General features: G+C 43.4%; 1 protein-coding gene across 2 annotated transcripts in view; it reads right to left on the reverse strand.

Annotated features, from left to right (window-relative positions):
- Positions 1 to 12,733, reverse strand: part of ATP6V1C2 (ATPase H+ transporting V1 subunit C2) — a 120,843-nt gene that overhangs the window by 28,040 nt on the left and 80,070 nt on the right. For both annotated transcript variants that reach the window (XM_030198864.1, XM_030198865.1), the window contains one exon: positions 1,149 to 1,241. In XM_030198864.1, the coding sequence (XP_030054724.1) occupies positions 1,149 to 1,241 (93 nt within the window). The remainder of the gene's footprint in view (positions 1 to 1,148; positions 1,242 to 12,733) is intronic.

Consider the following 12,733-nt stretch of genomic DNA (forward strand, 5'->3'; position numbering starts at 1 on the left):
ACGCCCAGGCTGGGCTGGCTCTTGAGGGTCATGTCACGGCTCATAATGTTAGAGCCATGGCAGCGTCGGTAGCCCACTTGAAGTCAGCCACTATTGAAGAGATTTGCAAAGCTGCGACGTGGTCATCTGTCCACACATTCACATCTCATTACTGCCTGCAGCAGGATACCCGACGCAACAGTCGGTTCGGGCAGTCAGTGCTTCAGAATCTGTTCGGGGTTTAGAATCCAACTCCACCCCCCCTAGGCCCATGTTTGTTCTGTTCCAGGCTGCACTCCCAGTTAGTTGGTAAATTTTTTAGGTCAATCTCAGTTATGTCCTCGCCGTTGCGAGGCCCAATTGACCATGGTTGTTGTTTTGAGTGAGCCTGGGGGCTAGGGATACCCCATCAGTGAGAACAAGCAGCCTGCTTGTCCTCGGAGAAAGCGAATGCTACATACTTGTAGAAGGTATTCTCCGAGGACAGCAGGCTGATTGTTCTCACAAACCCGCCCGCCTCCCCTTTGGAGCTGTGTCTTCCCTAGTCTTTGTCTTGCTACATATGTGACTGGCCGGCACGAGCCGGTTTCGGGCGGGAAGACGGCCGCGCATGCGCGGTGCGCATCGGCGCGCGAGGGCTAGCAAAGGCTTTTGCTAGTGAAGATTCCGATAGGAGGGGCTGCCGTGGACGTCACCCCATCAGTGAGAACAATCAGCCTGCTGTCCTCGGAGAATACCTTCTACAGGTATGTAGCATTCGCTTTACTGAACAGCCTTGTTTGTAAAATGGCATGTTTTTCAACATATGTGATGTCAAATATCCTATATTTTCCATGGTCTTATATTTTTAAAAGGTTGTGTTCAGTAAGGCTTTTGCAAATTTTGATCAGTCCAATTTGGTTGTCCCTTTTGTGTCCTTGATGATTTATTCAAAATTTGGCTTTACAGGAACTAATATGTCACAAACAAACAAAGAACGTGAAAATTATGTTTTAAATAAGAAATCAGCCCTCCATTTTGGTTGCAATGGGCCTGGGTTTCTTGTGGAAATAATTGCATTGCTTGGAGACATTGGAACAACTTCTGGAGTGGGAAATTCCCAGCTAAAGAGAAAATGCTATTAATCACATTTCTAAATCCCCATGGTAGTAAAAATGATTAAAACATACTTGTTTTCTCTTGCTTTAGCTTTGAATTCATCCATCACTTTTCTGAACAGGGTGACTGTGAAAAGCCCTGCTTCTGCATCCTCTGCAATCATCCTGCATTGAAAAGAGTTTCAAATGTTTTGGGACACACAAAACTGGATTTTTTTTTTTAACTAGGCTTCACTATATTTTCATATGATTTTAAACGGATTCATATAGATGAGTTTTTTTCTGTTGAAATTTATTCTAACCAGCATGCTACCTCCACACCAAAAGAAGTCCAATGCTATCAAAAAAAGTAATAAATCAGAGCAATTAAAAGGAGAAGAGTTCTCCTATTTTACAGCATTTTTATTCTTTCCAACCCCAGGAAGTTGGAAAGAATTATACAATTATGCATGTCTGTCTGTCTCTTTTGGGGGCCAAATAACTCTCCAAAACTTTAACAGAATGTGATGAAACTTGGCACTTGGGAAAAAAAAAACAATAAAAAGACACGAGTTCAAAATAGTCCAAATTAGACTGGGGTTCCAGGGAAATAACCTTCCTTTACCCTCCCCCAAACAAAATAAAAATGGTGCAATGCATTTCTATGGATAAAGAGCTTCAGATTCTGAAACATAGAAACTTACATACAGTGTAACAAAGCAGTTAGGGAATTCCTCCTTTCAAACTGCCTCTCCCTGATCTCTCTCTTCCCCCACCTCCCACAAACCCACTTTCAAAACTGCCGCCCCCACCCGGTAACTGCCCCCCCCCCCAAAAAAAAAAACTAGCTCCCACAACTGGCCCACCATCCCACCAACTTCCCCCAAACCACAGCCCCAACTGCCCCTCCACCCCACAAACTGCTCCCAACCCCAATAACTAACTCCTGTATCAGGCCTACCATTCCAAAAATTGTCCCCAACCCCAATAACTAGCTCCAGTAACAGGACTACCACCACAAATTGTCCCCAACTGCAATAACAACCCCTACAATTGACCCACTACACTTCATACTTCCCCATCCCAATAACTGCTACCTATAACTGCCCCTCTACCCTTCATACTGTCTCAACCCCCCAAAATTGCTACCTGCAACTGAGCCACAACCCTTCATACTGTCCCAAACCCAATAATTGCTACCTGCAACTGAGCCATGACCTCAACCCCAAAACTATTCCATAAACTGTCCCAACCCCCAAAAATACCTTCCCACAACTGTCCCACCACCTTGCAACTTACCTTATCCCAAAAGCTACCATTGCACCAGTCCCACCTCTCAACAAAGTACTTTCAACCCCAAAATATCCCCCACAACTGCCCCACCAGCATACAAATTACCCCAGCCTCCAAAGCTATACCCCCACTGCCCTACTACCCAACGAAGTGTCTCCACCCCCCCACCCCTTCCCCCCCCAAAAAAAAACACCCCTGCAGTGGCCTAAGAAGAAATTCATAGGCCTATGCTTTCTGCTATTATGAACTGTACAGTAGTTAGTGAAGGAATGTTGCTGGAGTGTGGTAGCAAGTATTCAGTGATACTGAAGGCCATCACAAGCATACAAGAAGCAATCTGCTCAAAAATGAAATGAGATGGTCACGTAGAAGTTATGTATATAATGGAGATGTGTCTTATATAAAATACCTGGAATATAGAATAGCCCTATCATACAGGTACCAACTGGCTTTGGGCAGAATTTGTTTTCCTCAAAAATGTGTGAAGACATGATTGGTCAGACATTGACCTCTTCAAGCTACCTCTTGACCGTCTTCTGCTAAATATGCACGTCTGGCCTGTATCATTTTATGCATCTTCTGTCAAAATAGGTAGTGCTAAAGGGCATCACTCATTAGTGAGGAGCAGCTAACAAGATTAGCAAGTGTTGTTACTAATCAGTATTGCGCATATGCACTTACAAGCCGCGTATATATTATCCTGAGTTGCACTTATGGAAATCACAATATTGTAACACTATATAAGGTGCAGCTCAACGTTTTGCAATTCAGATAGAGAATCTGATTGCTGAATCCCTGTGTCTCAGCGCTGATATAATAAACACTTTCTTATAATGCTATGGGACCTGGTTATTTAATTCTCTACCAGTGTTGGTGGATGAGAATATGGAGACTTTGAATTGGACTGTTTTGGATTGCCCAGGGATACTGGTTACCACTTGGCACCAGGTAAGAAAATTTCTTCTTGATGTGTATGGCTGGGTTTTCTCTGTGATCCCTTCAATACCTCTTGATCTCTTACTTTTCTTTCCTCCTGCTAGTATGAAGTCAATATAGCATTACAGAAACTCTGGAGGTGGTTTATTTAACTGAATAATTTGGCCAAATATTTCAGCTTGCACTTTTGTTACTTCCATCTCACAGCTTGGAATTTTTCTGTTCTTTTCTCAGTGTTTCATTCTCAGGGATGGTTTTGGGGATCCTCTTCTTTCCAGTTTGAAGAATCCTCAAACCCCCTCAGCATGATGCCTCTCTCTCTTGGTTGAGGGGCTTCCAGGGCTGTCCTATGAATTGGCACCCCAGATGAGACCCCAAGTTCACTTTGGGGGAAATTGAGTGACTTAAGAATACTCTGGCCGGCCATCTAACGCTGGTGAACTCACCTTTGAAGTTATTCCGTTGTCACTGCAGTGTCTCGAAGGCAGTAAGGGGAATTTTCACGTGTAAGCTTGTCAGGTCAGGTTTCTGTTCTAGTCAGTGGGAAAAAAAAACACTGCAGAGAGGACTCTTTCCAGATTGACAATGCTCCCCAGTATTAGGTGACTGCCCCTTGAGGAAAATTTTGAAAGCATGGAATGTTTTGTCTGATACTAAATTATTATCCAAGAAAAGATGTAGAGAACTCAGTCTGAAAATTTGGCCCAGGCTACAGTGTATTGCTGTGAAAATCAGTGACCTCAGTTAGGATCCTTTGGCCATTCAAAATTGAGCACTCTGAGGGGAATACTGGAGGATTCCTGATTTAACCAAATGGATCAGTGGTATATATAGGCAGAGGCTGCAGAATTGAAAATCTCAGTAACAACGATGACTTTGAGTACTCAGACTAGAAGATTAGATATTCCTCCTCTGTATACTTGCTCTTCTTCCCCAGATTCAGAGGAATAGCAACAGTCTACTCCCCCAGCCCTCTGCCATCACCCTTGTCGTAGCTTCACAGGATTAGGGGCCGAACCCAGCACTACCTGGATGTCGCCAGTTCCTTTCCCTTTCTAGTCATACCCACAACCAACTCCTCCATCGGCAAAGTGGCCCATTGTTCTTTCCCTTTCAGGTTCAGTGTCCTTTGTGCCACTACCTGGTCCTGAACCGAGATGGCATTGCCTATCCCTACACCGATGTCCTGTTTATCCCTCAAGATATCCAGGCCTGGCAGCAGACTACCCCAAAGTTTAGAGAGGACCCAGAAGCTGTCCGCCGAAAATTCCAGACTATTAACACCTATAACCCTACATGGTGGACAGTTATTGAATGCCCTTCTGACTTCTGCTGAGAAACTAGAAATAATAAATCAAGGTAATCAGTGGTAGCAAGCAGATGCAAATAATTGGATTGCTTGGCCCTTGAATGATTCTGGATGGATAATAAATGGGGACAATAACCAGTTACCCACTTTAAGATGAGCCCATGAGACCCCACTAGAAGGAATGCGGAGAGCTGCCTCAAAAACTGCTGAGTGGTTAAAGGTAGCTACTAACTGGTTAAAGGGCTCTAATACATAGTAACATAGTAGATGACGGCAGAAAAAGACCTGCACGGTCCATTCAGTCTGCCCAACAAGATAAAATCCTATGTGCTACTTTTTTGTGTATACCTTACCTTGATTTGTATCTCTCATTTTCAGGGCACAGACCGTAGAAGTCTGCCCAGCATTAGCCCCGCCTGCCAACCATCAACCCTTCCTCCCCCCACCGGCTCCGCCACCCGATTTCGGCTAAGTTTCTGAGGATCCATTGATTTTTTTCAGCAGACTTAAAGAGACTATAGAATGAAATGGGGGTGGATTTGACATGGATCTCCCAGCCAATCAAGCAGTGTCAGCTTTTACTACTGTTGGACAGTCAGTCCCTGATATAAAGAAATATATTACCAGGTATAACCCAGACTGCAACACAAACTATTTCTCAACTCCTAGACCTAGCAGTTCATGCATTTCACTGCCGCTCAGAAATACAGAAAGCAGAAAAACTGAAATTAAAACAGGAAGCTAAATTTCTGGCTGCTGCCCTAACCATCCAGTTTCAACCTGTAGCTACTGGTCATGGGACAAACTGGGGCAGGGGACATCAGGGCACCCAACCCATAGACCTAATACGGCTAGAGCCCTGCAGCATCTTGATGAGGACGATTGCTGTAGCTGCAAGCAACATGGACACTGGAAAATAAAGTCCCCAGTATGACCAAAAGGGGGCCCCCATGACGACCTAGGAATCACCCTAAGCAGAACACTGCACACCTCCAAGCCCCTCAGCTGGACTGCAATGATAGTTTGCAATGACTAGAAACTGAATCAGAGAATCATGTATGTGTGTGCTCTAATATAGTGTTAAATGTTGACAGTGCTGCTCCTTATGTATCTGTGAAAATGAGAATTTTTTATATTCTTGTCTGATACTGGTGCAGATCTTTTCTCACTCTGGGTTTTGGCAGAAAAGTCTAGTCTGGAGGTTGTAGGTCAAGAAACTATTAAGGTGGTAGAGGGAAAACCTTTTGCTGTTCCAGTTATTTTTCCTGCTACTGGCTCTCTAGGCCCCTTCATCAGAACATTCTTTGTTATTTATCAGCACACTCTCCTGTCAATCTATTGGGAAGGGATCTTCTGTATAAGCTAGGGGCTACCCTGACTTGCACCCCTGCTGGTATGATTTTATCCTTTCTCTCAGATCAGCTCCCTCGCATATATGCAGCTCTGAGATCTGCTCCCGCTACAAAGCACTTTTCTCCTAAGCTTAGGGATTTACCTGAGACACTCTGGGGTGGACCAACAGATGTGGGACTCCTCACATCTGTAGAGCCTGTGCGCATTAAGGTTAAGTCAGGTTCCCCACCATCAGTTCCACAATATACTTTGTCCAGGGAAGCCATAGAAGGTCTGAGGCCCCTTATACAGAGTTATCTGGCCCAAGGGATCCTTAGGGAATGTCAGTTTTCCCATAATACCCCTATATTGCCTGTAAAAAAAAAACCCCACGCTGTCGCCAGAGGGTCTCACGGTATATAGGTTTTGTTCAGGACTTTAGAGCTATTAATAATTATGTGATCCCTAGATACCTGGCAGTGCCAAACCCTGCTATTATTACCTCCATACCAGCCTCAGCCACCTATTTTTCTAAGCGCATTTTTTTTTTTCAATCCTGGTCCATCCCTTGACTCAGTTCTCATTTGTGTTGAGTGGGGGATGGGGCAACTCTGCTGGACTAGGCTCCTTCAGGGGTATGTAGAGTCATCCACTATTTTCTCCCAGACTTTCCATAAGGACCTGTCAAGTATTATTTTTCACTCTGGCACATCCTTTATTCAGTATGTAGATGACCTCTTACTGGCTTCCCCCACCTCTTCTCAGTGTGTGCAAGACACCCATCATTAACTGTCTGAAAGGGATCACCAGGTGTCACTACAAAAGTTGCAGTTCAACTCTCAAGAAGTTGAATATCAGGGATTTATTTTGACCCCTGGACATTGTAAGCTCTCCCCAAAATGGTTAGAGGCTATTAAGGGTCTCCCATGTCCCAGTTTCAAGAGACATGTTAGGGCTCCGCTTGGCATGGCAGGGTTTTGTTGTGCATGGAAACCTGCTTACGGGGAAGTAATGAAACCTTTTGTAACCTTGACAGTGAAAGTAGCCCCTGAGAAAATTGTTTGGACCTCTGATTTAGAGACTGCAAAGCATAGACTTAAACATGTGCTTATGACAGTACGTGATGTGGGCCTTACTGATTATAACAAGCCTTTTACTCTGTTTATTCACGAAAATCAGGGTGTTGCTTCTGGGGTCCTGACTCAACCTTGGGACCACAATAATAGGCCCACTGCTTATTACTCTACTCTTGTAAGCTGGACCCTGTGGCTAAAGGAGCAGTTTCATGTTTGAGAGCTGCTGCAGCTGCTATTTAAAAAAACGCAGGACTTGGTGCTAGGTCACCCATGAACTGTTATGGTCCAACATGCAGTGGAAGCCTTATTGTTGCAGCATTAACACTCAACATTTTTCTAACCAGTGTCTTAACCATTATGAAATTATATTACTTACAGCAGAGAATGTCAGACTACAGACGTGTTCCATATTCAACCCTGCAACACTGTTGCCGGTTCCTGTGGAAGGTGAGCCTCATCATAATTGCTGTCGGCTGGTGGAAGCTGTGCAAAAACCTTGATCAGATCTCACGGACATCGCTCTGCCCAGTGCAGACTATGTGCTGTTCACTGATGGTTCTTCTTTCCTGCACAAGGGAACCAGGGTCACCGGGTGTGCTATTACAACTGAAGTATGGGTATGGGAAGCTAAACCTCTGTTTCCTTCTACAGGTGCTCAGGCAGTTGAACTCTCACTCAGGCGTGCATTCTCTCCCAAGGAGCATCTGCTACCATTTATACAGACTCTAAGTATGCATTTGGAATATGTAACGCCATGGGTCAGCTCTGGAAGATGCGTGAATTTGTGATGACATCAGGACAACCTATTTCCCATGCAAGCTATACAACTTCCTTCTGTGTTAGCTATTCTGCACTGCTGAGCTCACACTTGGGAAGATATGGACATTGCCAGGGGAAACTCTCTCGCTGATGCTGCAGCTAAGGCCACCACTTTGTAACCTCTCTCTCCCTTTTAAGCTCCTGCAATAGCCTGTGACCTCCCCTCGCTGTCTACTGTCTATGAGATGGTACTACCTGATGAATTGAGTGAATGGACTGAGAAACATGTCAGGATGATCAGGGAGTAAGGAGAGTTCCTGATGGGCGATCCATTGCACCCTACTATTTACTGCAAACCCTGGTAAGTTATATCCACTGATCTGGACATTTGGACTGTGAGGCCATTGCACAACAAGTTTTGGCCTCTTGGTTTGCCCCTAGAATCCACAAAGCCGCTGCTCAAGCGACTACTTTGTGCTCTACTTGTTTTGCTTTTAATTCCTATGCACATCCTGCTTCCTGACAAAAGAGCTAGACCATGGGCTTTTTACCCATTTCAACATCTTCAGATTCACTGGGGAACTGGGTTCAATTCCCACTGCAGCTCCTTGTGACTCTGGGCAAGTCACTTAACCCTCCATTGTCCCAGGTACAAATAAGTACCTGTATATAATGTAAACTGCTTTGAATGTAGTTGGAAAAACCACAGAAAGGCAGTATATTAAGTCCCATTCCCTTCCCTTCATTGAACTGGCAAATGCCGGCACTATAAACACTGTCTTGTTGATGTGGATCAGCTGACTGGTTGGCCAGAAGCCTTCCCATCCAGGAAGGTGGACTCTAACACTGTGATAACAACATTACTTAAAGATATTGTACCTCAGTTTGGTGTTCCTTGATAGCATTGACTCAGATCTAGGTACCCATTTTAACACAGAGACTCTGAAAGCCCTTTATCATGTCCTAGGTACTGTATTCCAGCCAAGTTCATACCCCTTACCATCCTCAGTCTTCTAGCAGAGTTAAGCACATGAAAGATTTGTACCGAAATAAAATTCAAGTGGCCTGATACTTTGCCACTTGTATTGTTTGCTTTGCATACAAGACCTCAGAAATTTCATTAGTTATCTCCTTTTGAGTTGTTTGAAGGACCTCAAGTATTGTATACGAAATGGACACCTCTCTGTTCCTCACTCAGATATGGAGATGATTCAGTAACCTCTTATGTTCTGTCTCTACAATACTCTCTTGCTTCACTTCACAGAGCTGCAATACTAGCACAACTGGTGCCACTGGACTGTCTATTGCATTCCTGGAGTCCAGGAGACTGAGTTTGGGTCAAGGTTTGGAAGCGTGAGAATTCACTCTCGTCCAGGTGGATCGGCTCATTCAAAGTGCTGCTGACAAATCATTCTGCCATCAAGGTCGCTGAGAGATCTGCTTGGATACATCACGCCCATCTCAAGCCTAGATGTGATCCCGTTTCTTCTGGTTCTGGGCTAATTCTTCATGCTGATCTTGTGGTTTCATCTGGTTCAGACTTCCATGCAGTCTCATCTGTTGCTCCTGACCATTCTTCAGATCACTTCCCTCCTCTTTGGCCTCGTCGCATCTGAGAAGAATGGCAGTATGATCGACCATCTTCCTCCTGACTTTTTTTGATGACCTGTGGGATTGTCCAATCGCAGGACCTGCTTAATCTGGATAATGTTAATTAGTGGACTTCACTACCACTGGCTGAACTTAATAGTTCATCCTATTGTGTAAAGGGAAGTGATTATTAGCTCTCCATCAAAAAGGGGAACTGAAGGAAATCATAGGCCTTTGTTTTCTGCTATTATGAAATGTACAGTCAGTCAGTGAAGAAATGTTGGGGGGAGTGCGGTAGCAAGTATTCAGGTATACACACTGAAGGCAATTGCAAGGATACAAGAGGGAGTCTGCTCAGAAATGAAATGAGATGGTCTCGTAGAAGTTATGAAAATAATGGGGATTGTCTTATGTAAAATACCTGGAACATAGTATAGCCCTATCATACAGGTAGAAACTGGTTTTGGGCAGAATTTGTTTTCCTCAAATTGTGTGAAGACGTCAGAGGTCAGACATTGACCTCTTTAAGCTACCTCTTGACTGTCTTCTGCTAACTATACACGTCTGGCCTGTATCATTTTATGCACCTTTTGCCAAAATAGGTAGTGCTAAAGGGCATCGCTCATTAGTGAGTAGTTAACAAGATTAGCAAGTGTTATGTTACTAATCAGTATTACATCTATGCACTAACAAGCCATATATGTAATATCCTGGGTTATACTTATGGAAATCACAATGTTGTTACACTATATAAGGTGCAACACAATGCTTTGTAATTCAGACATAGAATCTGATTGCTGAATCCCTGTCTCTTAGCGCTGATATAATAAACACTTTCTTATAATGCTATGTGAATTGGTTATTTCTCTACCAGTGTTGGTGGATGAGAATCTAGAGAGTTCAAATTGGACTGTTTAGATTGCCCAGGGATACTGGTTACCGCTTGGCACCAAGTAAGAAAATTTCTTCTTACCACGGTGCTGTGTATGACTGGGTTTTCTCTGTGGTCCCTTTAATGCCTCCTGATCTCTTACTTTTCTTTCCTCCTGCTATTACAAAGCCAATATAGCATTTTACAAACTCTGAAGATGGTTTATTTAACTGAATAATTTGGCCAAATATTTCAGCTTGCACTTTTGTTACTTCCATCTCACAGCTGGGAATTTTTCTGTTCTTATTCTCAGTGTTGGTTATGGGGTTACCCTTTTTTCCAGTTCCATCTCTTCTCCAAAGTGAAGAACCCTAACCTCTTTAGCCTTTTCTCAAGGGAATTATTTCATCACTTAAATCATTTTGGTTGCTCATCTTTGATCTGCATGCTTCTTCATTTGTTAATGTTGAATAATAAGACACAATTCTCCTATTTTCTGACGGCCAAATGAAATATAAAGCTACAAGAGTGGAGGAGTGGCCTAGTGGTTAGGGTGGTGGACTTTGGTCCTGAGGAACTGAGTTCGATTCCCGCCACAGGCAGCGCCTTGTGACTCTGGGCAAGTCACTTAACCCTCCATTGCCCCATGTAAGCCGCATTGAGCCTGCCATGAGTGGGAAAGCGCGGGGTACAAATGTAACAAAAAAAAAACAAAACCTGAATTTAGGTTCAACTGAATGATGATATATATGATTAGAGGCCACAGTCTGCGCTGATTGCAGAAAATCTGATGGGTAAACTACACCATCAATTCTTCACTAAAATCTGTAACACCGCAAGCTCTCTGGATTGGAGGGAATATGTATGATAAGAGTGACAGCTGCAAGTGGCCATGTCGTTAAATTCAGAAATTTTCAGGTAAGATGCAGACAAATTCCGCTGATCACATGTATAAAATCTATTTAACCCCATCTCTGTTCCTGCTTCTGTACAGATCAATAAAGACTAAGATAAGTATTTTTCCATTTTAGATAGACATTTTTGCTTTTGAGATGACTGAATTATTAATGTAGATGAAAGATACACAAATGGACAGTAACTACAGCTAAAGCCTTGATGACAGGCACTAGTGCTTACTAGGTTTAAATTTGTGCTAATTCAACCTATGTGTTCATAAATATGGAACTGGTTTGAGAACCGATATATGTCACTTGACTGAATGCACTATTTTTCTAGCACCTGAGCAAACTGAATAGATTACTGGCTTAAAAATTGGCCTCGACTGTAGACTGAATGGGCCCGATTTTCAGGGCTATTTAACCAGCCAAGAACAGCTCCTGACCAGTTAAACAGTGCTTAGCCAGTGAAGCACAAGATAGATGGTTATATCTGCTGAATATTGCTGCTTAGTGCACAGTGGCTATATTGCACGATATAGCCGGCTATCTATGAATATTCAAGTGCTGACCAGCTAAGTTTAGCAGGCAAATCAGGCTGCCTAAATAGAAGTTCTATCTTTGCCCACTATTAACTTAACCGGCCAGCACTGAATATTCACATTGCTGGTTATGTTAAAGCTGGCCAACATGGCCCCCCCCCCCCCCCCCCCACCAAGATATTCATTGCCGATCACTGGAAACAACCCAGCATTGAATATCCAACTGTCTACCACCGGCTGAATATCAGGGGGAAATGTACTCTTTGTAGAGAGATGGAAAAAGTACAAGTTAACCTTGAAACCATATTTGATTAGGATAGATGTAGTGATTTTGTAAGGCTCCTTTTTAGTTTGTCTGATGTGTTGTCATTTGGTTATTTCTTTTTGATATAATAACTTTTGTACCAATATTCTTCTATATGTCCTGTCTATATTGATAATATTGGTGTATAATAAAGAGTTTTGTTAGATTCTGTGCATCTGGCCTCTTGGACACATTCCTGGAGGTAAAGTCCATAAATTATTAAGGTAGATGTAGGAAGCGCCACTGGTTGTCCCTGGTGTTAAATAGAATGGCATTTCCTATTGTTTGGGACTCTGCCAGGTACTTGTGACCTGGCCTGGCCACTGTTGAAAACAGTATACTGGACTAGATGGACCCTTGGTCTGATCTAGTAGGACAACTCATGCTCTTATGCTCCATGTCATCATGAGAAAGTAGTTGAGTGAAGGAGATGTAGGAGCAAACAATATGTCTGACCAATTGCCTTCTTCCCTGTTTTCCTTCCTATTTGTTGATTTGGTCAGTAAGAGAAGAGTGACAGTATTTCAGTCCATCATGTGGTTCTGACAGCAGAGGAGAATGAAGCAGCTCACCATTGCTCTCCTTCCTTTTTTGCTAACTTGATCAACATAGGAGGGAAATAAGCTGGTGGTGTGAGGGTCAAAGAGAACTGCTTGCAAATGTCTGAGGAAATCAGCATCTTGGATGAAAAAGAGATAGGTACTTGAGTTGGGGGCATGAGAGAGGAGGAGGAAAGAGAGAGAATGTGGTGTAGGGATATGAAAGAGAGC

This window comes from Microcaecilia unicolor, chromosome 3, assembly GCF_901765095.1.
Source record: "Microcaecilia unicolor chromosome 3, aMicUni1.1, whole genome shotgun sequence".
Taxonomy (NCBI): Eukaryota; Metazoa; Chordata; class Amphibia; order Gymnophiona; family Siphonopidae; genus Microcaecilia; species Microcaecilia unicolor.